Below are 25,249 nucleotides of genomic sequence, written 5' to 3'. Positions count from 1 at the left end.
TAGGCGTGGTTTTCAGGGATTCCCATCCTAAGGACATAGACAGAGCCCTGATCCTACTTTCTGAACTATCCTGGTTCCATCATAGCCAAGCAATAGGTGAAGATTGACGTCTCATACTTAAACTGCATTTCTTCCGTTACTAGTGAGATCGAACATCTTTTTCTTTTTCTTTATTTATTTATTTATTTTTTTGTAGTGGAGATTTAACCCACTGTTTTACCACTGAGCCACACCCCCAGCCCATTTTTAAAAATTTGAGACAGGATCTCCTGAAGTTGCTTAGGGCCTCACTAAGTTGCTGAGGCTGGCCTCAAATTTGCGATCCTCCTGTCTCAGCCTTCCAAGCCACTGGGATTACAGGTGTGTGCTACTACGCCAGCTAGCTATCTATTTTTCTTGATCACAAATTTAATAGTTAGAAAAAATCAAATATGACCAAAAGATATGACAGGGAGTATACCCACCTTTATAGCAGCACTATTTATTTATTTATTTATTTTTTGTGGTGCTGGGGATTTGAACCCAGGGCCTTGTGCTTGCGAGGCCAGCACTCTACCAACTGAGCTATCTCCCTAGCCCAGCACTCTTCATAATAACTAAAATGTGAAGCAATCTGGGCACCCATTGGCGGGGACATAACTTCAGACACATGCTACAGTAGGGATGAACCCTGATCACGCTCACTATGCCAAGTGAAAAAAACGTCATAAAAAGGCCGAGTCCACGAGTCCCCTTGGGGGAGGTGCTTAGAGCAATGGAAATGGAGAGTGGAAGGGCGCCCCGGAGCTGCGGGGGGCGGGGCGGGAAGGGTCTCGTGTGCCCAGTTTGTCGTGCAGGGTGGGAAGTGTCCTGGGACGAGGGTGGTGACGGCCGCTCCATATGATGTGAGCGTGCTCAGTGCCACTCGGCTGTTCACCTGAAAATGGTCACGACTACACAGTTCACGTCGCATACATTTTACCATGATTCTTAAAATTGGGAAAAGCAATAGAAGGTTAAAAAAACTATAAATAAATGTCTATTTCTCCAGTTCTCTTGCCTGCAGATGCTAAGTAGTTTAGATGGAAAATGGACTATTAGGTCTGCTGTTTTATATTTTAAAAAGCTTTATCAGGATTCAATCCCCAGCACGGGGGCTTGGGGTGGGCGGGTCCTTACTGGGCTGTGACTCGTGGACAGTGTGATGCCCCCATTTATTTGTCTTGCCCTGGGGACTGAATCCAGGGCCTCGCACCTGCTGAACACCTGCTCTGTACCGAGCCACGCACCAGCCTCCTCCCAACTTAAACTGTGCAATCCAGTGACTTTTAGTATATTCAGTTATGTGCCCCTTACTAAAAAAACTTCTAGAACACTTTATCACCCCAGGAGAAATGATGCACCCCTCACCTGTCACCCTGTAATGATTCCCCAGTTCCTGGCAATTACTAATCAACTTTATTTCTATGGATTTGCCTACTGGGGACATTTTTTATGAATAGAATCAAACAATATGTGGCTTTTTTGTTTTCAGTACTGAGAGTTGAACCCAGGGGGGCTTTCCCACTGAGCTACACTCCCAGCCCTTTTTATTTGGAGGGTCTTACTAAGTTGCTGAATCTGGCCTCAAACTCGTGATCCTCCTGCCTCAGCCTCCCTAGTTGCTGGGGTTACAGGCGTGCATTGCTGTGCCAGCTGCTATGTGGCCTTACTCTGCAGTAAGCAGTGAGGTTTGGGTGTCGTCTGGGTCAACACCCATGGACGTGCTTCTCGCAGACTCTGGGTAGCTTTCGTGCATGAACACGCGCTGGTTTACACTCCAGTCCCAAGTTGATGGCCGTCGGTTGTTCTTTGGCTTTTGTTGTTATTGTTGGTGAAGCACATGGTTCTCTGAAGGGCTTTGGAATGTTCCGGTCGTTACACAACATAGACAACGCTGCAGGGAATATCTCCAACTCTGTGGGCGCTTGCTGCAGACCACAGGACGTTCTGCCGAGACACGCAAGGCTTTAAGGCTTGGTTCCGGCCTCATCCTGACCCTATCACCTTATTCCGCAGGGGACCAACCAGGCACCATGGCACAGAAGGGCCAACTCAGTGATGACGAGAAGTTCCTCTTCGTGGACAAGAACTTCATCAACAGCCCCGTGGCCCAGGCCGACTGGGTGGCCAAGAAGCTGGTCTGGGTCCCTTCCGAGAAGCAGGGCTTTGAGGCGGCCAGCATTAAGGAGGAGAAGGGGGATGAGGTGGTCGTGGAGCTGGTGGAAAATGGCAAGAAGATCACGGTCGGCAAGGACGACATCCAGAAGATGAACCCTCCCAAGTTCTCCAAGGTGGAGGACATGGCGGAGCTGACCTGCCTCAATGAGGCCTCGGTGCTGCACAACCTGAGGGAGCGCTACTTCTCGGGGCTCATCTACGTGAGTGTCCGGGCCGCCCCGGGGGCAGGGAGGGGTAGCAGGGTCGCCCCACGCCAGACCCACCAGGTGGACTCCACCCGGGCCCTGCCTAGCTGGGGCACCGGGAGCAGGCAGGGAGCCTCCCGAGGCCTTGCTCTTCCTCTCTGTAAAATGGGAGCCAACACCCTCCCCACGTATGGCAGGTGCGGAGCGTCCATGTGACCACGTGTCCAGGTGCCCAGCGCACGATGCACTCCCCAAAGATCTCAGAGGGGTCTTGCCCAGCCTGTCCTCCACCTGGGGAGTGAGGAGGAACTCGGGCCTTGTGGAGAGGCCGGTCCATCCTGGCAGCAGGTGGGGGGAGACACAGAGGGTCTGTGGAGAGCTTCCCTGTCACCAATGGGACTGGCCAGGTAGGACCTGGGACTCCTCTGGGAGGACTCTGCAGATGAGAGTGGACTCGGGTCGTATGTGCAGCAAGGTAGCCCCTGACCACTGTGGCCCGCTGCACTGAGCTTTTAAAAACTGAATACTTGAGAATTTGTTCCTTCAGGTGGGTCTTGGCCACACGAGGTCCCCAATAGCCGCCTGCGGCTCTAGGCTGCTAGGTGGGATGGCACAGGTCGGGAACATGCCCACCACCACAGTTTGGTTGAGGCTTGTGACAAAGGGGGACCTGGGTTCCTTGCTTGGACCAGCTTCCAGGACAAGTGGGACACAGAGGGCCCCAGGATGCCAGCCTGGCGGCAGAGTCCCCAGCCCGTCACCGTCCACCTTTCCTCTCTGAGAGCACTGTCCTTCGGGCAGCCTGCCTGATCTGTCGGGAACCTGGTTTCCTTCTCTGTGTAGCCGACACACAAGAACCCGCCACCCTCCCGGGGTGGGTCTCTTGTCCCGGCACACAGTGGGCACTGAGCGCAAGGTGTTGCCCTGACGGGTCTCGAGGCCGCCATGACTGTGGGGGCTGCCACGGTTCCGATGGTCCTGGATCCTCTGCAGAGTCCTGGGCCCAGTCGCTCTGTCCTCAGGTCCTCTTGGTCCTGTCCTGTGTGCCTTGCCACTTGAAAATGACCAAAAGCCCCTCATCTCTAAAGACGTCCCACACATTTATTTTTCATAATTGGGACAACAGGACACATACACTGTCAGGATCTGAAATGTCAGAAAAAGTAAAAGTCAGTCAAAAGCAGAAAACACAAAATCAGTCCTCACCCCGAGCTGAGGGGTGTTTGTGCTCATCTCTTCACGAGAATGGCACAAATTGTGGATGTATTTAAAAGCCTACTGCGTGCGTGGATCAGCGACTTGCCCTTTTTCCCATGAGCAAGTCAATGCTGAGCATCCGTCGGCCCCAAAGATTCCCTCTTAAGGGCTGCGTCCTCAGTCCTGTGGCAGTGCCATCGCTGACGATCCGTCCTGGGGGATATGGCAGAAGGGGCTACAGAGGCTGTTTTAAGAGCTAGAGGGGAAGGGACAACACCAAGTAGCTCCCCAAGACCAGGTGCTGTAACCCGGCACACTCTGTTTCCCCCAGTGAACAGAGGGCCACAGTGATGCGGGCAAGTCCCATTCTACAGATGAGCAAGCTGAGGTGCAGCTATAAAGCCCACCCTTCCTTCCCCGACGTTAGCCTTGGCCTTCCCTGTGTGGAAACCTCGCCATCCAAGTCTGTGTACACTGGACTTCTTTTTGGTACCAGGATTGAACCCAGGGACACTTAACCACTGAGCCACATCCCCAGTCCTTTGAAAAATATTTTTATGTAGAGACAGGGTCTCACCGAGTTGCTTAGGGCCTCACTAAGTTGCCGAGGCTGGCTTTGAACTCGGGATCCTCTTGCCTCAGCCTCCCAAGCTGCTGGGATTACAGGCATGCACCTTTGCACCCAAATACATCGGACATTTCTAAGGCCACCAAACAGCAGAGAGCTAGAGGGGCAGTTGGGGTCCAGGGTGGCTGAGGACAGGGCTATGTTTCTGTTCCACTTGTTCTCCTCTGGCGTGTCGTTTGAGCCCAAAATAGAAGTCAGGAAGAACAAGGAGCTTATGAAGGTCCCGAGACCCAGAGTATCATCTGAAGCAGATTAAAAAATGAACCAGAGCTGCAGATTCCTGCTATGCTTCTCTGCACAGATCAGATTAAAATCGTGCCGCCTTGTGACCACGCACCTGCTTCTGTCTTGTACCTTTCTGCTCAATTTAATCACTTAATAGAAACAGTTGCCCGTGAAGAAGACGGAAGGCAAGGGACTGGCGGAACACGGGAAGCCCCTCTCCCAGCCCGTAGTCAGACTGCGTGACTCTCCTTAACAGGCGACACTGTCCATGGGCCTGGCAGCCAGCCATGCTCAACGCTGCCCTCGGGGATAAGGAGAACTTTCCTGTCTGCTTCACCAGGCTGGCCTTGAGCAGGCTGGGCAGACCTGTGTCCTCTTGGGTCCTAGAAGCCAGAGGAGCCGTCCCCTTACCTTAGAGACTCGGGTCTGGGCTCAGCGATGTCCAGGGACTCAGTTGCGCTGCCACACCTGATCCCTGCTCCAAGGCCTCTTGTTCTGGACTCTGGTCCTCTCTGCCTTGGCCTCACGGTGGCCCTGGTGGCTGTCGGCTCTGGATTCTGGAGCAGGGAACCCCCGGGTGTGGGCCTACTCTGTGCCAGAGGCTGTCTCACGTCCTTAGAAGTCACTTTGTCCTTGTGATACTGATGACAGAATGATGTTCCACCTTCAGGCGAGGTGACTAAGGCAGAGGTGACACCAGCTTAGGAAGGATCCCTGGTTCCAGTTCTGGTCTTGTCTGTGAAGCATGTGCTTCTTCACTGTCCCGGTTTTCTGGGACACTGAGCGTTGTCCTTGCCCTGAGACTAGTTTTCAGTTAAGTGGAAGAGGAGCTGCTCTTCAGCCAGATGCAAATCTGAGCTATGTGTACATCCTGGGCCGCGAGTCCTACAACGTGGGGCTCCCAGCCTGGCCCTGCGGACGGATGCCAGGCAGTCTAAGCGTCTGGAGACTGTGGGAAACATTTGCTCCTATGTGTATTTTTTTCTGGCCAAAGATCTTAGTTGTCATTAAACTCTCAAAGTGGCCTGTGACCCTCAGTGATAGTAGATGGTATTTGCTCAAAATTTACTATAATAAAAGTCTATGCTAACATATATCATGACCACCATTATTTATATAAGAGAGATAATGGTACAGTGTACCATTTAAAAAACAAACAAGACAAAACAAAAAAATGGGGAAAAAGACACTATGACGCATGCCCATTTTTGCAGTTTAGTAAACTGTGGCTTTGAAAAGTTAGATAACTTGAGGGGACCCAGAGGTGACTCTCAATCCCAGAAAGGCTGGCCCCAGACCAGTGCTGTAACCTGAGCTCACGTAGCGTCGCCCACGACGGTAGGAGACGCATGCTGTTACTGCGTTTTGGAGGTGGGGACGCTGAGGCTCAGACCTGCTGAGTCTCACTGCTGGTCAGCGGGCCGATCAGGGGTTTAGCGCAGGGCTGGGGTGGCCACCCGTGATGGGGAGGGCCCTTGGGAGCAGGAGGCTCAGAGCAGGCGCTGGGGTGTGGAAGGGGCAGGTGGGGACGGTGCCATGGGTGCTCTTGGCTTGAGTAGCACAAGCTTGAAGTGCCTGGGAGGAAGGAATCTAGCCTTCTGTTATGATTTCCTGAGCACCTACTAAGTGTTAGAGTAGAGATCACGAGCTGTTGACCCAGAGTGAGTGATATTTTAAAAATTAGTTAATTTGAACTATCAAAAAAACAAAACCAAAAGCTCAGTTTTTATATTGCTTGAAAAAGCAGAGGACCCTCCTGTTCTGCACCCCAGGGTTGAGGTAAGTCCCTGTTAGAGCCGTTGTGTGGGTGCTGCTTTTCCACAGGCCCCGCCACTCCCTGCCGCCTCAGGACCCTGGGGCTGAGCTCTGGTAGAGGTGGGTCCCCCCGCTGTGTCAAGGGGCCCGTATGCATTTACATACATACAATAAAAGTTCCCGCAATCGCTCCACGCTCGTCCCCCGCAGCTGGCTCTTCCCACTCAGCCGTATCCTGAGGATTTTTTGGCTTCCGTTAGTAAGAATCTATCTAGACAGTCTTAAGACATCTTTTTGAATGCGCAGTGCGTGCAGATGTGAAGCCAAGTGGTCTAGGAGGGTATACAGACTTGCCCTCACCCCAGCCCCACCCCAACGGCCGCCCAGGCCGCACGCTGTCGTGCATTCGTCTTTGCAGCTAGCTGTGTTTTGCGTCCATCCACAGATGGCTGTGGCGATGGTGCTTTTTAACCGCGGTGCGGTCTTCTGCCCCAGGGATGAGCTGTGACAGTGGAGCCCGCCCCCAGCTGGGGGGCATTGAGATGGTCTATAGTCTTCTGCTAAAACTCAGGCCAGAGCAGAATCACTGGGTCTAGGACAGGGAGCCCACTGCACTCCCGCCTGGTAAAGGAGTGATTGTCCCTCATTTTATAGAGTGGAAGGAGGGCGCTCGGGTGCTGGGCCGTGTGCACAGCCAGGCAGGTGATGGGCGCAGTGGAGAGTCCCCAGGCCTGGTGACCTCAAGCCTGTGTTCTCTGCACCTTCCCTCCCTGTTCCTGAAGGCTTGGTGCTCAGGGCTCTGTGACTGACCATATAAAGCGTCGGAGCGACTGGAGCTGCTTCCTAATACGGTTGCGAGAGGGATCCTGTGCCCATGGCCTAGATCTGCTGGGGCACCGGCGCCATGAGATGCTGGCTGGGACGTGGGGGTGGGGCCGTTGAGACTCTGGACTTGCCCGTTGTGGGGGGGCTCCTGGGGACAGAGGAAGCCACAGGGGGGCTGGGTCAGTGAACCGAGTTGAACATGGAGATAGAATGGCCAGATTCACAAGCCCAGTGACCCTGCAGAGACCTTCCTCTTGGCCATTGTACCCTGGCTTGCATGGGAAATGTTTGCTGAATGGAGCAGATTCAGATCTGCCAGGAAGCATGGAGTAAGTTCTTGCTGTGTGCAGAGCACCAGGAGAGGCGTCCCAAGGGTGCATGGAGTAAGTGCTTGCTGTGTGCAGAGCACCAGGAGAGGCATCCAGAGGGTGCATGGAGTAAGTGCTTGCTGTGTGCAGAGCATCAGGGGAGGCGTCCCGAGGGTGCATGGAGTAAGTGCTTGCTGTGTGCAGAGCACCAGGAGGCGTCCTGAGAATGGTGGCAAAGCTGCGAGGGCCCAGCATTCCCTCTTCGTATTTGTTTACTCAGGAGTTGTTTGTGAGATGTGGTGATGGTAGCTCATGGTCCGGGAAGTGCTGCCGAGACTGAGCCCTGAAGAGGAGCTGAAGAGGGCTCCGGGGAGCTGAGGGGAAGTGTCCAGGTGGAGGGGGCAGCCCCTGTGAAGGCTTCAGGGAGGCGAGGGTCTCACGATGGTGAGACGGCATTGGAACAGTAGCTCATGTTGACTGAGCACCTACTATAGTCCAGGCAAGGCGCTGAATGCCTTGAAAGCGTGATCTCAGAACAAACTTGGAGGGACTTGTGTGCCTCGCCATTGTGCAGACGAGGATAACTTCGAGAGGTTAAGAGACTTGCCCAGGGTCACAGGGCTAGGAAGCAGGAGAGAGAGGGTTCAAACCCAAGGCCTCCCTAACTACTGCCTTTTACTGCCTCCCGTTCAGGGCTTGGGTGGGAAGTAAATGACACCCCCGGTCGAAAGGGGCGTGGCAGGGGTGTGGTCTGGAGGAGCTGGAGGCGGGGCTGAGACCAGAGGAGGCGGGACCTGGCTGTTCTCATTCAGCATGAAGCTTTCAGGTTTGGTCCACGTTGCAACCTGTGTCAGTACTAGGTTCCTTTTGGAGACACTCGTCCTTGTCCCCGTTTTAGAGATATGGAAGTGCTTTGTTAACCGTCATGAGCTCTGGGATGAACAGTCATGATGTCTGCCCCCAAATGTCCCTCCAGCTCTGGGACCTGGAGACAACCCCACCAAGCCTCCGGGTCCTCGCCTGTTGATCAGGCAGTAGGGAATCGGGTTTGGCTGTCACAGGGCAGATGCCGCCTGTGAAGGGCTCAGTTCAGTGGCAGGCCCTTAGTGAGCGCTTGATAGTGGTCGCTGTAGTTCAGGTCCTCAAGGCTCAGGGTGAGGTGACAGCAGTGGGGGTGGAGCTAAGGTTTGAACCCAGAACTATTTAAAGCCACACAGTTGGGGTTGGAGGCTAGGTTGGTGGCAGAACTCTCCTGGTGTATGTGGAGCCCTGGGTTCCATCCCTGACACCACACAGCACTCACATAGGCTGGGCCCGGTGGCGCACGCCTGTAATCCCAGCCACTCAGGAGGCTGAGGCAGGAGGATCAAAAGTTCAAGGCCAGCTTCAGCCACTTAGTGAGATCCCATCTCAAAATAAAAAGGGTGGGTGTGTGGCTCAATGGTAGAGTACCCTGGGCTCCATCCCCTGTACCAAAAATAAATAAATAAAACCATGGAGTTGCAAATCACGGTGCCGGCAGCCTAGCAGGCCAGCCCCACCCTGGTTCCTCGGCCCCCACACCTGGACCAGGCCATGCCCAGGGTTCCAGGTCTCCCATCTGGGGTGGGACGGGGGGCACACCTGAGCGAGCTCGCCTCCCGCGGGGTCTGGAGTTGAGTCCCTCTCTGTTTGCAGACCTACTCTGGCCTCTTCTGTGTGGTGGTCAACCCCTACAAACACCTGCCCATCTACTCGGAGAAGATCGTGGACATGTACAAGGGCAAGAAGAGGCACGAGATGCCGCCGCACATCTACGCCATCGCGGACACGGCCTACAGGAGCATGCTCCAAGGTGAGCACCCGTGGCCGCAGCCCAGCCCAGCGCGGCCAGGAAGGCAGCGCCTGGAAAAGGGAAAAAGCCGGCTAGACCTCTGTGCTCCGGCCGGGGGGCGAGGCCAGCGGGCAGCCTGGGCAAACATGGGTATGGCTGGTCCTGGAAGGGAGAGGGCGGCGGCCCTGGGGCTGCGCCTGTAGGGTCCGCGTGTCCCCCTCCTGGGAGCTGGAAAAATCTTTTCCTCTCCGGCCTCAGTTTCCTCATCTGTAAAAGGGTCAGAGCCTCCGCCTTGAAGGTTGCTGAGCCGACTTGGCAGGACTTCAGGCAGCAGGTCTTCTCCTGCTCCCAGGCTGAGCACCCTCGTCGGAAGCGCTGGGGAGCACAGCTGTTCCAGATCCAGGACTCTCAGACTGACCATGTCATCCTATATCAGCGCTGCTATTAACAGAGGGGTCTGTGGAGGTGAAGCACTGGATGCTCACGGAGTGGGTGAAACACGCCAAAGTGTCCAGTTTAAAACTGATTTTGACAGACGTCTACAGTAGTATGATCACCATCCAGACCAAAATGTGAAATATTTCTAGAAAGTTCCACCGTGCCTCTTCCCAGTCAATACCTCTCCGACACCCCTGCCTGGGTCGCTGCTGTTGCCTTCCATCACTGCCAGTTAGTTTTGCTTGTCCCTGAACTTCATATAAGTGACATTCTTGTGTTATTTACGTAATGCTTCTCTCATACGCTTCCTCCCCTCCTCAAACTACTTCAGACTAAACAAAACCCAGCAGCATCCCTTATTAAGGGTGTGAATTCTAGAACCGAGCTGCCTGAGCTCATGCTCCAGTTTTGTCACTCACCAGCTGTGTGACCTCGGGTGAGCTGCTTAACCTCTCTGTATCTGTCTCCTTCTCCATGAAAGAGGATTATAACAACTGTGCCCCACCTCACAGGGTGGATGTGAGCATGAAATGAACTGTTGCACCCAAAGCTTGGCACAGTGCCTGGTTTTCAAGAGCAAAAACCTGTTAAGTATAAACTGTCACAGGCTGAGCATTCCTAATCCCAGAATCCAAAAGGTTCCAAATTCTGAGATGTTTGAACAGCAGCATGAGGCCCTAAGTGGAAAATTCAGTACGTGGGAATCGAGCAGAACCCTGTGCTAGCTTCCTAAAGGGCAGGAACCCGGTGTGCCCTGGAGACACCACCTCCACAGTAGAGGGATTCAGGCAGAAGGGTCCCAAGTTGCTGGCATTACCCAAGTTCTAGGCAGAACGTGATCCTTCCAGACACAGGGCTGCCATTACCTCCAAAGACCAGCAGATGGAGCCTTGCAAGGCCAGCCCTGGGGGTGCCACCCCAGGGTTTAAAGCAACAGCTGCTGGAATCAGGGTGTGTATTTGTAATATTATTGCATTTTTGGTGTCCCGGATGAAAGAGTATTTTAAAAATGGTTCCCACACTGCTTTGGGAGGCTGAGCATCACAAACTTATGGTGCTTATATCTTTTGGCATGCTTTTGGTTGCAAGTAACATAAGAACTAACTCACGTGGATTAAATAATAGGAGTTTATTACCTTAGGTAACAGGAAGTCTAGAGGTCGATGATTTCAGGGTTGCTTAATTCAGTTTAAAAGCAAGTTACTTTGGGGGTTTTCTTGGCTTTTTCCTCATGGTCACAAGATGGCAGCCATTGATCCAGCCATCACATCTTCAGATGATAACATCAAAAAGCATGAAAGAAGTCGGGGATCAGGCTCTTCCCCCACTTCTCTCTGGCCAAGGAGGAACTTTGTCACCTGCCAACCTCTAAACCAATCATTAGCAAAGGGGATATTCACGATTGTTTTAAATCATTTCTGGTTCTTTTCTGGAGCTGAAGGAGGTCCCACTAAGCACATTTCATCCTAATATTAGCATGAAATAAAATTCTGCTAGCAAAGGAGAACGGGAGAGAGGATGACAGATGGGTAGGCATTGCTAATAGTGCTCTAGAAATGTGTGTTTGTAACTTTACAAGTCTTTAGCATTATGATTCTCAAAAAATTAAAACCTGTATTTAAGCAAAGGAGAACATGCTGGAACCTGTCCTTTTGTCACTCAGAGGTTGCCATCACTGACATTTTGCTCAGCAACCTTTCATATGCTAACTGAGCTGAAAGGTACGAAATGAAGGAGACTTTGACCATCAGAAAATAATTGACTCCAGAAAACCATGACCCCAGGCCCGGGCAGGGTTTCCTGCAGACCTGATGGGGAAGAGGGACCAGGGGACTCAGCCTTGAGAAGTGACATCGCAACTTATGAAAGTGGCGCATTTCCTCCTCTTACGTGTGTTTGGAATTTGGTTATAACCGCAATGGCTGCTGGTTCTTGGATTGAGTATAAAATGAACTGAGAGTTGATTTTGGGTCACAGCTTTTTCACTCGGTCGTGGGAGAGCCTAAAATCGGCCCCCTGCCTGTCCCGCTGGGCTCCGTGGCCTGGGCCATTCGAGAGGCGGCAGGTCTCCCGGGGCTTCTCCGCTGCCTGGCACGGAGCACAGTCCCCGAGTCCCTCTTGTTGGTACATGGTGACGATGCTCTTGTCTCCAGGTATGACGTGACCCCACTCTCTTGGTGGCCTTTCCAAGGCCCTAGACTCTGGGCAACTCTGCACCTTGGCGACAGCTGCCGTGTGGCCGTGTGCTCGGGCCATGGTGGGGGCTGTTGGAGCCCCGCCACCAGCAGGCTGCAGCCCCACGTAGGCCTGAGGCTGAGCCCTGAGCCCCTGGTCTGACTTCCACCTGGGGCCTGTTGACCTCTGCTCCCTCGACCTGCCTTCCTGTGGGCAAGGGCGAGCTGGGTGGCGAGGGCCCCGCACCACAGTCCACAGCTCCTGGCTCCACGCGCAAGCACGGAGTCCAGTCGGCCAGCACCGCCGAGAGATGCCCAGTGGCCTGGCTCTGAGCCCGGGGGAGAGGTGGCCCCGAGCACGCGCGCCCTCAGGAGGCAGCCATTTCTTGAGCTCCGAGGCTCGTCAGCAGCCATTACCCTGGGCTTTCTGATAACCAGTGAGGTGGGAACTCCAAAAATAAAATGAGGAGGAGGAGAAATGGAAGCCTGGGAAGAATGTTTCTCCGCGTTGATTTCTTCCTCTGTAAAGTGGGAGTTTGGCTTTGGTAGAGGGATGTGGAGGCCCCACGTAGGAGGCCCATGGTGACATTGCTGTCCCGTGTCATTCAGTCTTTGGGTGAGAGCCACACTGAGCTTTCCGTCCAGTTGGAGAGGCAGGGCTCGCAGCCTCGGCCGCAGTCGCAAGCCCTTTGAGGGACACGTCGGGGAGTGAAAGGGTAGGTGGGGAGGCTGGAGCAAGCACCGGGTAGAGAACGAGGGGCTCCCAGGCCCTGAGCACCCATCGGCTCCCTCAGATGCTGTGTAAGCCGCACCCCGGCCGGCACGTTCACCTTTGCATCTCCAGTACTTTCACCAGCGCCTGGTGTGCAGTAGCTGCTCAGTTAGTGTTTGTTGAATGTCTAAATGAGTGAGTGAAGACCCACCAGCGTTGTCTAAAGAAAAGAATGTGTGGGGTCAGATGAGTGGGCAGGTTGTCCAGGAGGGGCGAGGCTCAGAGTCCTGGGAGGACAGGGCACCAACACCTGTGTGTGAGAGTGACCCGGAGGGCCTCCCAGCTGAGGACAGGGTGTGGAGCGGGAGGGGAGTCTGCTAGAGGGCTGGCGTGGGCTGTGCTGGGGGCTCGGCCCTTTGCTGCCCCAGGGGAGCTGGATGTGGTTCACCTCACCTTCCCTCTCCAGAGGAAGCCAGGCCCTTGGAGGCAAAGGGCAAGAGAAGAAGCATTTTAAAAAGGCATTCCCGGTAGTGGAAAGATGGCTCATTCAAATTCAGAAGGACACCTTCTCCTTTCAAGCTCTGTGCATCAGACCCTGGGTCACCTCCCTGCAGACTATCATGATTCCAAGTGCATCAGGGATTCTCCTAGAGTTTTTTGTTTGTTTGTTTTTGTCGTTGTTGTACATGTAGGTGGTTGTGTCTATTTTCTTCCCACCATTTTTCCTACAAATGGTAGTATCTTGCGTGCCTTGCTTTACATTCCACTAGAATGTTCCTTGCTAGTGCATGTAGGGACCCCTTGTTCCCATGTTTTTAAAATTAGTCTTGAGTTTTATTAAAAGTACATATACAGATGACATAGATTCAAATAATTCCTCAAAACTTATTAAGAAAAATAGCCCTCCCTCTTCTCCTTCCCCAGAGATAACCCTTAACTCCTACCATTAATTTTTGGCTATTTGCGTCTCTATCTTTAAATAACTTGACTATTTACTGATATCTTAAAATTTATTCAGTTTTGCATTTCACCTATTGGCTTTTCACCATGGATGATGAGGATTTAATTTATTCACTCCCTTGATTTGTCCCTACTGCCTCATCCTCACAATGCCTCGCTTATGTTAGATTCCCAATACAGTTGATTTCGATGAGCTCACTGTTGAGAGTTAACATAATAGTAAATGCTATTTAGAGTTTTTGTAGGCATCATTCAGTTCTGATCTCTGCCCTGTCTTGTGATTACTTTTTTTTTTTTTTAACTGTATGACTTATTCTTTTCCCTGGAGTTAGCAGTTGCCTTTCTTTTTCCCCCCAATTTGTTTTTCTGTGTAGTTGATCACTTACTCTGCCCCCAATTCTCCATCTAAATGTGTTACTCTTGTCTTAATATGTCCAAAAATGTATCACAGATCCCATATTCATAGTCTTTCATTGAAACTGATCTCTGCTGTAGCCTTTTGACTTGCCCTGACCCTCTCTGTTACTGGTAGCAGTCATCTGCCATGTTTGTTGTGTTCCTACCAGTGCTCTCGGGTGGATTTCTTGTTTCCTAATTTCTATGTCTTTCTGTTCCTTGGTTTACTCTCTTGTTTAAATTGCAACTTTCCAGTAGCTTCTCAAGGAAGGATATATATGACCCTGATGTATGGAGATCTTGCATAGCTGAAAGATCTGAAGTTTCTCTAATACCTAGAGGATAATTCAGTTCGGTTTAAATGTTGTGGCAGGAAATAAATTTCCTTCAGAATTTTTACAGAATTGTTCATTGTTCTCTAGCTTTAGTTTCATTTTTGAGAAGACAAAATCTAGTCTGATTCTTGATCCTCTGTGTGTGCCCAAAGGCTCTTTGTCCTTCTCTGGAAGTTTCTAGACTTCTTTTTATCTCTCTCTTCATGATGACGGGACTTTCCGTGGGTCTGTTTCCCCCGCTGTTCTGGAGACTTTGGGCCCTCTTAGTTTATAAACTTATCCACATCGGTAAATTCTGGGAAAATTTTGTGAATTGTTCCCCTGGTTATGTCTTTCTGTGTTCTTTGTTCCGTTTTTCTATGATTTTCCTGGTTTTGTAATGAGTTTCTGAACTGGTCCCAGAACTTTGATCTTTCTCTTGGTTCTTTCATCTTTTTTCTTTTTTTGGGGGGGGGGGGGGAGGGGCAGATTCTGGGGCTTGAACCCAGGAACCTTTACCACTGAGCCACAACCCCAGCACTTTTATTTTTTATTCTGAGGCGGGTCTCACTAAGTTGCTCATTAAGTTAGCATCTCATTAAGTTGCTGAAGCTGGCCTCGAACTTGGAATCCTCCTGGCTCAGCCTCCTGAGTTGCTGGGATTACCAGTGCATGCCATTACACCCAGCTTTTTCTTTTTTATTGTTTCCTGGGCAGTTACCAACTTTATCTTTCTATCCTTCCACTGAGTTTTTAATTTCTGTTATCTTTTTTTTTTTTTTTATTTCCAAAAACTCAATTTTGCTTTTTGCGTGTTTCTTATGCTATTCTTTTCTGTGGCTATGCTGGCCTCTGTTTGGAGGAGACGCCTTCTCTCATCTTTTCGGTTTCCTTCAAGATGTGCATTTTCCTGCTTGTCTGTTTCAACTTCTTCTTGTCCTATTAATGGCTTTCTCCAGGTGTCTGGTGATTCTTGGAAGTTGCCGCACGTGTGCTAGGTGCTCAGGGCTTTGCAGGAATATGTTCAAGTGATCCTTAACCCGTGAAGCAGAAGGACTAGATTAAGACCTTTAAAATTCAATCCCAAAATTAATATGGGGCCTGCGTACGTCATCCAAAATAAAAACGATCTTGAATCACAAAAGAAGGAAGGTCAGCCAGGTTTTTTATTTTTCTTTTGTTAACCTTAATGGTCTTTACAAAATAGCAAATATCAAATGCTTCCTGTGCATGCGCATGTGCATTGTGAGCGTGTGCGAACAGGGCTCGTTGGTGATCCTGCGCTAGGGTGGCCACTTTGATTAACCCCCTTTGTAGCTGGAGAAGCTGAGGCTCAGGAAGTGAAGAACTTGCTGCTGGTCAGATAAATGCCACAGATGAACTTGAACTCTGCCTGCTTGACATTCGAGTCTTGCCAGGGCAGAGCAGGGTCCCCGTCCCACACAAGGCTCTTTGCTCCTGCAGATCCAGCCTCTCACATCTCCCCTCGGTGAAGGCCCTGAGCTTGGGAAGCAGGAGCTGAGCTCAGGAAGCCATGTGGTGCATGGAAAGCAGCACAAGCCTTCCCGCAGGCCACGTGGGGTCTCCCCACCCCCCAGGGCTCCCCAGGCTGGGCAGGGAGGACCTGGGTTGCAGGCTGGTCGGATTTCATTCTGTCACCAGAAGTGTCTTGTCTTCACCTCATTAGCACCAAACAGCCACTCCCAGGGGATTAGAACAGACCGCTGGGCCAGCATGGGGCCTGGGCCCAGCGAGCTCCGGATAAGTCTGCACAGGGGGTCATCCAGACTGCCCTGGGACCTGGCAGGTTCCCACACTCAGCTGTGTCCCTCTGTGTCTGGTGGCAGGCCCTGGGGGCTGGCTCATGCTCACCCAACTCCCCAGAGGCTATTCTGGAACGAGGAGGAGGGACGAGGGCCCTGCCAGGTCCTGGCTCCATAAATCCCAAGAGCTCAGCCTCATCTGCAGGGCAGGTGGCAGCCTGCCCTTGACAGATTGGAGAAACTGAGGCCGTACGTGCTGAGTGATGTGGCCCCGAACCCAGAGGAAGCGTGGAGACCCCCACCGCCTGCCACGCTGGGAGCATCTAGTCCTCCCAGGAAGCGGGCTAGTCAGTGTAGACGGTGACTCCATTCAACAGAGGAAAACGGAGGCCCCAAAGCTAAGGGGCTGGCTTAAGCCTCAGGACTTACTCTGTTCCGGTTGCTCCAACAAAATGCCTTAGACAGAGTGGCTTACAAACAACAGGGTCTACTTCCCACAGTTCTGCAGGCTGAGAAGCCCTGGGTCAAGGTGCTGGCAGATATGGTGTCTGGACAGGGCCTATTGCTAGATGGAGCCTTCGGGGGCTCCTGAGAAGGCTGAATGTACTCCCCCAGGCTCTTTCCTTAGAAGTCATCCTGTGTGTGACCTAATCACCAGCGTAGGCCCCACCTCCTAAACCATCACCTTGGGGAAAGGATCTTACCATAAGAATTTTGGGGGAGACATAAACATTCAGAGCACAGCACCTTGTAATTAGAAAAGGGTTGAATTTGGCCTTCTACCCTGTTTTACCTATTTTTTATTCCTACCCTGTCCTATTTTCCTGGTAAAGAAGTAAACTGGGGAGGCAGAGGTGGCTTGCCCCAGAGGTGGGGCTGGGAAGTAACCCCAAGCTGCCGTGCTCCAGGGACGGCAGCTCGACTGTGTCTGGCCTGCCAGGTGGCAGGGGCAGCGGGGGCTCTGGCCTAGTCTTCGGGAGTAACTGGTCGAAACTTGACTTAGCTTGGGCTGCTCAAGCCAGTTGATATGTCATCCGCTTTTTATGTGAGAAATGTACTGTCCACCATTCTGGAGGCCAGGAAGTCCCCAGTTCAGGGCCCAATGTGGTGGGGTCCTGGTGAGCCCTCTTCCTCCTAGATGGAGCCTGCTAGCCGTGTCCCCACGTGGTGGAAGGGACTAGCTAGCTAGCTCTGGTCCCATTTGACCTAATGACCTTCTAAAAGCCCCGCCCTCTATACTGTCACCTTAGTGATTAGGCTTTTCCCACCTGCGTCTGGGGGTGGGGGTGCCACAATCAGGCCGCAGCAGGGCTCCAGGTTGCCACCAAGAGCTCACATCCTGTGGTGCTCATGGTGTCCTGGGATAGGAGAGAGCAAGGGGAATCATTTTTGAAAATAGTAAATACCGAGTTGGAGATGCACGCATGCTGCAGAGAGTGGACTCACTCCCAGCAATGTTTGAAGACCTGTTCCTGGTTGAATGTGTGTGACTGTGTCCCTCAGCCTCTGGGAATCGGGTTCCCATCCCCTCGGTCACTCAGCAGGATCGACTGAGGATCTGCGCTGCCCACACTGCCCATGGCACAGGATGGGGAAGGGTTGTTCATTGGATCATTTCAGGAAGGAACGTGCCCTGGATGGAGGCCCAGGGAGCCGCGGCAGGGGTACTCCCCCCCCCCCCCCGCCCCCGCCTGTCCTTGGCTCGGGGGAGCAGGGCCTCCTGTGGAGGTGGCGGGAGCTTCTCCAGGGAGCTTGGGGTGACATCCGCGAGGCTGGTGGGGCTGGAGCAGGGAGACAGAACGGGGCAACTGGGAGCCAAGCCCCAAGGCCCCCAGGGACGTTGGTCTTCCTGCTCCCTGAGCCCCTGGGGACCTTTAAAACGCCAGGACTTCCTGTGGGTTTGCAGCAGCGGGGGAGGGGGGACCGGAGAAGGGGAAGGGCCCATCCTGCAGGTAGCGGGGCGGGTGTGGCCCTGGCGCTGGGTTCAGATCCCGGCTCTGGGTTTGCATTTCTGAGCCTGTTTCCTCACTGGCCCTGGAGGTGACAGCTGCCTTCTCCAGGTGTTGCCAGGTTGGTGTGGACAGTGGCTGGGAGCTCAGGACCTGGGCAGTTCCAGGCCATCAGGGCTTAGCTGACATTCTTCCTTTGGGGACCACACACTGGGCTCGTCCACCTTGCCGAGGGTCAGGTGCCCAGGCATCGCCTTCGTGTGGGGTGGTAGGTGGGGAGCCCCTGCCTGCACACAGTGTGGACAGTCCCTCCATCCTACTGGCCTGGGGGAGACCCCACAGATGTGAGCTCAGACCCTTCTCTCCCGGGTCCCAAGCAGCCTGGCAGAGAAGGAAGGAGGAGAAGCCGAGAGCCCGGGGCTTGCGCGCAGCCCCAGCTGGGTTTTCTCCTTTTATGGTCAGCCTGCAGGCTCTGGCGCCCCAGCCAGAAATCATGAGCTTGTGCTTGGGATCCGGCCGAAATAGCCAGTCTGTGGGGAGCTGGGCACCTCCTGAGTCCTGTCCTGCTGCGCCAGCACAGGGAGGGACCTCTGGAGTCCTTTGTCAACGCAAACACCCCAGAGCCCTCCCCTCCCAGGCAGACCCCCAGGCAGGGAGGAGGTGGGGCGAGGGCATGTCTTGGGGTGGGGTGAGGGACCCGGACCCCAGGGCTCTGGCTGGGAAGCAAGGCTGTGCGGGTGGCAGCCCTGGGCTCTAGCTCTGCAGGTCTCCACGTGGGTCAGGGGATCCTGTGTCCTTCTGGCCTCTGAGATGTGGGGTCAGGCCCCTGCACGGGTGCTCTGCCTGGGCCCTGGGTTTTGTGCACATCCGTCTTGGGGCAGCTCCCTCCTCACTGGGACCGGGAGGCCTTCCTGCTGAGGGGACGTCAAGGCCACACTGCTCGCTTGGCACTGGCACATCCCCATGATGGTACGGCCACAGCCTGGGGTCCTTTCTTTGCCCATCTGACTCCCATGCCAGATCACAGCTTCCAAAAAGCAAAGATAGGCAGGGCTTCTTGACTTGCGTTTCCAGCCTGGCGCGAGCTGGGGCCTGGGGACTCCTTTGCGGAGAGGTCATAGCACATGCCCATGCGGTAGGCGTTCACCCCACGTCTGCCTAAGTTGCCTTAGAGCGCACACGCCTGCTTGCCGGGCTACACGCGCCCGAGCACCTGCTGGCAGGGGTTCTGGCTCCCGGGACCAGGCACACTGCCCCTGACCTTCGGGAGCCCACGGGCCTCTGGGAGAAGCACCCAAAGCAGTGTGTAACTGTTGGAACCTTCTGGACACATCCGGGGTGTGAGAAGTCAGATCTCTCCACGCAGAGAGCGCGTAAAATGAACACAGCTTTCAAAGCTGTTACTGTAGCGACACTTACATGCCACAAACAGCCACCTTCAAAGATGCGATTCCCTGGTTGCTAGTGGATTTACAGGGTCAGAACGCCATCGTTGATTTAATATTTCCATCCACCCCAAAAGGACGCGCCCCCTGGAAGTTGATGCACAGGCCCGCCCAGCTCAGCCCCAGCCACGCCCAGCCCCCACCCCCTTCTTGTCTGCAGGTTGGTCTCTTCTGGACAGTGCGTGTGAACAGGGCCCCACGTCGTGAGTTCTGCAAAGGGCTTCCTTCCCTGAGCGCAATGTCCTCAGCTCATGGTGTGTTGGCGCTTGCCCCTTCCTTGCTGAATGACATCTCGTTATACGGAGAAGCCACATTTTGTTCACCCCCGGCCGTTGGGCATCTTGGGTGCTTCCACTATTTAGCTATTACAAATCCTGTAAAGTGCCATGGTTTTTATCAAACTTGGACAAAGTAAGGAAAACTCTGCATGCCCTCTCATGATAGTCCATTATCATATAATCTGCACCTTTCCCCCAAAAGTATTAAGGAGACAGGTTAAATAACCATCATTGGAGGCTAGTTGCTACAATAGAAACTTTGGACTGTGGGAGCTGGGACCACCCTGACCAGGTACATGAATTCACAGCAACCCAGGCATCCTTCAGTGGATGGATGGAGAAATGAAACTAGCCTATCTATTCATACAACAGGGTCATTCGGTCACAAAAAGGAATGAAGTAGTTGGGCCTTGGGGGCACACACCTGTAATCCTGGTGACTCAGGAGGCTGAGGTGGGAGGATGGCAAGTTCAAAGCCAGCCTCGGCAACTTAGCGAGACTCTGTCTCAAATTGAAAAATAAAAAGAGCTGGGGTGTGACTCCGGGGTAAAGTGCCCCTGGGCTCAATCCTCAGTACCAATGATGATAATAACACCATACGGATGAACCTCAAAGTCGTGCTCGGGGAAGGAGGCCAAGCCCAAAGGATCACACCTTATATGACTCCATTTCTTGTGAAATTTTCAGGTGAGGTCAGTCCGTAGAGACAGAAGGCAGACAGGTGGCTGCCAGAGGTGACAGAGAATGGGAAATGGGGAGCAATGACTTAACGGGCACCACAGTTTATTTGGGGTAACAGAGGACCTTGGCGCTAGTTGGAGGCGGTGCTCGGATGACCCGGTTACACACCAGCCTCCCCCGAGTTGCTGGTTTGAAGTGATGGATGCCGTGTGCCTTGCAGTTCTGAGAGAAAGCATGAACCATGCAGGAGACAGGGGCTGGGGCAGAGACCTCCCGGGGGACCTGGCGTCCTGAGATCTCTGCAGTCAGACACAGCTGGGGCCCAGGAGGAATCAGGGCATTGAGTTCCCTGCACTCCAGGCAGGTTGGCAAATAGTGCTCCCCTGCCCCGCCAGAGCCCTGCTGCCCATAACCGGCCCTCCGGTGTTTCCCACGCTTATGTTTCCGATGGGAACGTCCCAGGCCAGAGGTCTCCTGGTGGCCCCCGACACAGAGCTTGCTCCCCCTCCTGGGGAGCCCTGAAGCCTCTGACCCTATAAATCTCTCCTGCACTGGGGCCGGGCTCTGCCAGGCTGCTGGGAGGGTCTGCCCTGCTCTCTGAAGCAGATGGAGCCAGATTGTCCCTCGTCTGCTGTCTCTAAACTGTTCCTTAAAATAGTGGAGGCTCCTGGAGGATGTCTGCCTGCCCGGCTTCTGATCGGAGCCTGGTTCGTCCCACCTCACCGTCTGCTGGTCCTGGTCCTGCCTGGATCCAGTTTTGCCCATTTCCCAAGCCTCTCAGTTCTTGGACTCTCCCGCTGGCGGGCTGGAAGGCACAGCTCTGTGCTCCTCAGGCCTAAGCTGTTGGGCTGGTGAGGATGGTCTCCTGTGCACGAGGGTGACCCCCGCTTGCCTTCCCCCAGAGTCCTGGAGACACTAAGCGTGACTGTTTTCTTCCTTTTTTGTGTGTGTCCTAGAAGGAAGTGCCAGCAGGGGAGTGTGGGTGACCGAGGAAGGTGAGGTAATGCCCAGGGGCTGGGTCCCAGCCTGCCACTCTAGCTCAGGGAGTGGCTGTGTTAGTTTCCGGCAGCTGCTGTAACCAATGGCCACTAACTTGGTGGCCTATCAGGAATTTCTTCTCTCCCAGTTCTGGAGGCCAGAGTTCTGGAGGCCAACCAAGGTGTTGGCGGGGTTGGTCTCTGTGCAGGCTGGGAGGGAGCCTCCCCTGGCTTCTGGTGGCTGCCAGCAGTCCCTGGGGTCCTGGCCTGTGGACGAGGCCCCTCCTCTCTGCCCGCCCCACGTCTGTGATCTCTCTCCTCTCGTATGAATAGGGGCCCAGCCTCGGTGTTGGAGGATCCCTGCCCTAATTACATCTGCAAGACCCTCATTCTAAGTGACCTCTCAGCCTGAGGTCCCCGGTGTTCATGGCTGTGCCTCGGCCCCCCGGTGACCTAGTAAAGTCCCCCTGCTTCCGAGCATCACTTTCCTTATCCGTGGAGCGGAAGTGATGGTGGTGTCCACCGCCAAGGCTGCTGAGGACGGGACGGTGGCGTTGGCCCAGGACCTGGTGCAGAGGCCCGAGGGACACGCAGGCGGCCGAGCTCTGTGTTCTGTTTCTGCGCCTGTGGTGGTGGCTCATAGGAGCAGAGCGACTGCTCTCCCCTTGGTCATCTCTGGTGGGACGAGGGGAAGTCTGCAGGTCTTCGTGGCACGGAGTGGAGTAGTTGGGGGGGGGGGTCCGTCCTCCTGGGCCCTCTCCTCAGGGCGGCCGCTGTCAGCATCCTGAGCAGCCTCAGGTGCAGATGGCCCCGAGGGACCTGGTCGCCATACACGTTTGTCCTCATGGTGGGCAGGAGCCAGGCTCTTTCCGTAAGGACTGGACTTGGAATTTGAATCACAATCCCTTCCCGAGCTCGGCCATGTGCGGCTTGATCCTCTTACTGCTGGGCAGCTTCGGGTGTGGCTGCGGCCAGCCGGTGGTCCTGAGGGGACACTGCTAGAGCTGGGCTGAGCCGCAGGTCGGGGGACGGGTGCGTCCCCAGGATTCACACTTGCCGGCTGGTAACCTGGTCCTAGGTGGAGGCCTGGCTCACCACCCACACCCCCTTCTCGGGCTATAAACTCCCTCCTTTTCTTAGCATCACACTGTCCTCTGTGGCCCCAGGGACACTTAGATGTGGCCTTCGTTTCCTCCAATCCTCCCGTCCACGCATCCTCCAAAGCGTCCAAAGGAGCCCTGGGTCGGCCAGGTCCTGGGGACACAGGGATAAACCCGCAGACCTGGGCTGAGGGGAGCATCCCATGGAACGTCCAGCCCCGGGAACGGATCTAAGGAGCGCTTGCCCTGAGCACTGCCCCATGGCAAATGTTACCCTCCGATTTCTCTGTTGTTGGCTGATGGCTGAAGATGTTGGTCACATTCCCATGCCCTTGTGGGGGAGGAAGTGAGCTCCAGAACCTGGCCCCACCCTCTGAGGCCGCCTGAGGAGCAGAAGTTGGTCCGCACCGTCTGCAGTCACCTTGGCCTCATGATGCCTCCGTACCCTGGTTTCCCTGGGGGCACCCACGGGGCCGGCGCACCTTAGGACATGAATTTATGGAGGGGGTCTGAGAAGCTTGTGGGGAGACTGGAGGCCAGCCCTGAAAAAAGACAGGCACGGGGCTGTTCGGGCTCCGGGGACAGCGGTTGAGACCCCTCAGTTCCTGCCATGCCTCCCTGCCCTTGACTGAGCTCAGTCACAGACCAGAGAATTTGCTGGACACAGCTATTCTTACCGTTCCCTGGGGGCTGGGGCTCATGGAGCCGCCGGGCAGGACCGCATGATGACGTGGGGCAGATGGTCTAGAGGAACGCCATGCCCTTCCTGGGGTTGGGGGGAACGGAGCTGATGTCTCACAACAAATGTCGTCCACACCGCCTCACAGACAGGGAGCTGAGGCATGAGAGCTTCAGAATACCTTCCTGTGGCCACTCGGGAGTCCAGTCTGTCTGGGTCCAAAGTCTCTGTCCTGTCCACAGCCTGAACCGGGCAGGGTGGGTCTCTGGGACCCCCATCCCACTCTCCAGAATGGATGCCCAGGCCCTCCAAGATGAGTCCACTTCAGCACCTTCCTGGGGCTGCCTCTCGAATTCTGCAGCTGCCCTTGTCTTTGGCCTTGACCCCTGTGCCCTGGGCAAGAAGCCCAGCTGGCCCCTGGCCTCTCCCAGCAGGGCTGTCCTGCAGAGCGTGGGAGTGGGGGACTGGGGAAGCCAGGTCCAGGTCCTCAGCCAGAGCTCCCCCTGATTCCCGGCTCTCTCTCCTTTCTCCACAGATCGGGAGGACCAGTCCATCCTGTGCACGTGAGTGGAGCTGCTTTCTGCCTTATTTTTCTAGATTCGCAACGCAGTCTGTTAAAAGATCAGAGGGCGGGGTCTTCGGTGGGTTCAGGGTTCCCACCTGGCAAGGACCAGATGCGCCTAAACACCGAGGCCAGTGTCCCCTCGGAGGCAGGCCACCCGAAGCCCCGTGACGCCTGGTGGGGTCTGGGCCTTGACGTTGGAGCCTGCTTTCCGATTTCAGAAGGCTCTTGCAGCTTTCCCCCGAAACTCCCGAGGTTGGAAAGGCAGATTTGGGCAGTTAAGTGTCTACCATGGGCCAGGAAGCGCTGGGCCCCTGCTAGGCAAGGGTCCTGGGGTGGAGACGCTAAGAACCTCAGAGGGGGATGGGAAGACGAGAGGCAGCGGGAGATCCAGATGCGCATGACAAGTGTGGGGTCCATGTAGGTAGAAAACGGAGACAATCAAACGAGGCAGTCGCCTCAGTTCTGCAGAAAACCTCAAGTGGACAGGAAGGAGGTATTTCAGTCAGTCAATCAGAGAGACGGTTTGGGGGGAAATCTGCCTCTCTTCTCGTGCCGTTGGTCCCTGAAGTCTGACATGTAACTATTTACACAGTGTTTACGTCGCGTGGGGTCTTATGAGTAACTGGAGGTGCGTTGCCAGGCGTGAGGGTGCTCATGGGGCGTGTGCAAATGCCACACAAACACCACACCGTTTGATGGAAGGACGGAGCATTCGCAGACTGGGGTGGCCGCAGGGGGTCCTGGAACCAGTCCCCACAGACGCTGGGCAGACTGTGTGCAGACTGATGTGTGGGAGAGGGACTCTCCTCCCCGTCATGGTAAAGCAGGTGGATGTAGGCGGGGGGTGCACCCAGGTGGCTCCCCACCTCTGCCTGCCAGAGGCTGCGAGTTCCTGGCTGGTGGTCCCCATTGGGCATCTCCGTGCTCTCCCCAGCCCTCCTGCTTCCCTCGTAAGGAACTTTGGGCATATTGGCTCCGCCCAGGTGGTTCTAAGAGTCCCCCCATCTTGAGATGAGGCCCCTGTGAGCTGCGTGTCATCCCCAAGACGCCATCTTGCAAGATGTGAGAAGGTTCAGTGTGGTGCAGACAGGAACAGGGAGAGTACCTCTTCCAGGTGGCTTCCAGCTGTGTGATCCTGCATAGCGCACTCAACCTCTCTGAGCCGAGCTCAGGAAGAGGCCATGCGGGTGATGGAGCAGACACCTGCCCTCTTCCCTGGAGCCTCCACCATCAGCAGGTTCTGCGTCACAGCTTCCTGTGACAGTGGCTTGGAGCACTTGCAACGTGGCTTGTGTGACCAAGGAATCGAATTTTATATAAGTCAACTGTGGCTGACTTGGATGCCACCTGTGGCCAGCAGTGCCCACCATGGACAGTGTAGCCCTGAGATACTGCCACCTGGGTCCACTCCTCTGACCCCATGGCCTCTCCCTAGTTGGCCTCTCACCCAGGCCACTGCGGCAGCTCCTAAGCTCCTGGCTCCCCACACGGCCAGGCCCCAGTGAATGCTCCAGGTCCAGTAAATGCTCACTGAGCATCTTCACACGGATTCCTCGGTAGAGGTCCGTTAGCGCCATGTGGTGAAGCGCAGATTCCAGGGCAAACCTCTGGCTGGAAGTCCTGCCCATCCCCAGCTCCCCACCGGCTTAGAAGCAAGCCAGCAGCTCCTCCAGCCTCAGTTTC

At 54.5% G+C, this 25,249-nt stretch overlaps 1 protein-coding gene across 1 annotated transcript in view; it reads left to right on the top strand.

Moving 5' to 3' along the window:
• The window catches only part of MYH11 (myosin heavy chain 11), a 91,827-nt gene that overhangs the window by 12,322 nt on the left and 54,256 nt on the right, over positions 1 to 25,249 (top strand). Inside the window, exons 2-4 of the mRNA XM_079120602.1 lie at positions 2,038 to 2,399; positions 9,000 to 9,156; positions 23,537 to 23,564. Of these exons, the coding sequence (XP_078976728.1) occupies positions 2,055 to 2,399; positions 9,000 to 9,156; positions 23,537 to 23,564 (530 nt within the window). The 5' untranslated portion in view covers positions 2,038 to 2,054. The remainder of the gene's footprint in view (positions 1 to 2,037; positions 2,400 to 8,999; positions 9,157 to 23,536; positions 23,565 to 25,249) is intronic.

This window comes from Sciurus vulgaris, assembly GCF_902686455.1.
Source record: "Sciurus vulgaris genome assembly, chromosome: 18".
In the NCBI taxonomy this organism is placed as follows: Eukaryota; Metazoa; Chordata; class Mammalia; order Rodentia; family Sciuridae; genus Sciurus; species Sciurus vulgaris.
Note: the sequence above shows the minus strand (reverse complement) of the source record. Positions and strands in the feature narration are given on the sequence as shown.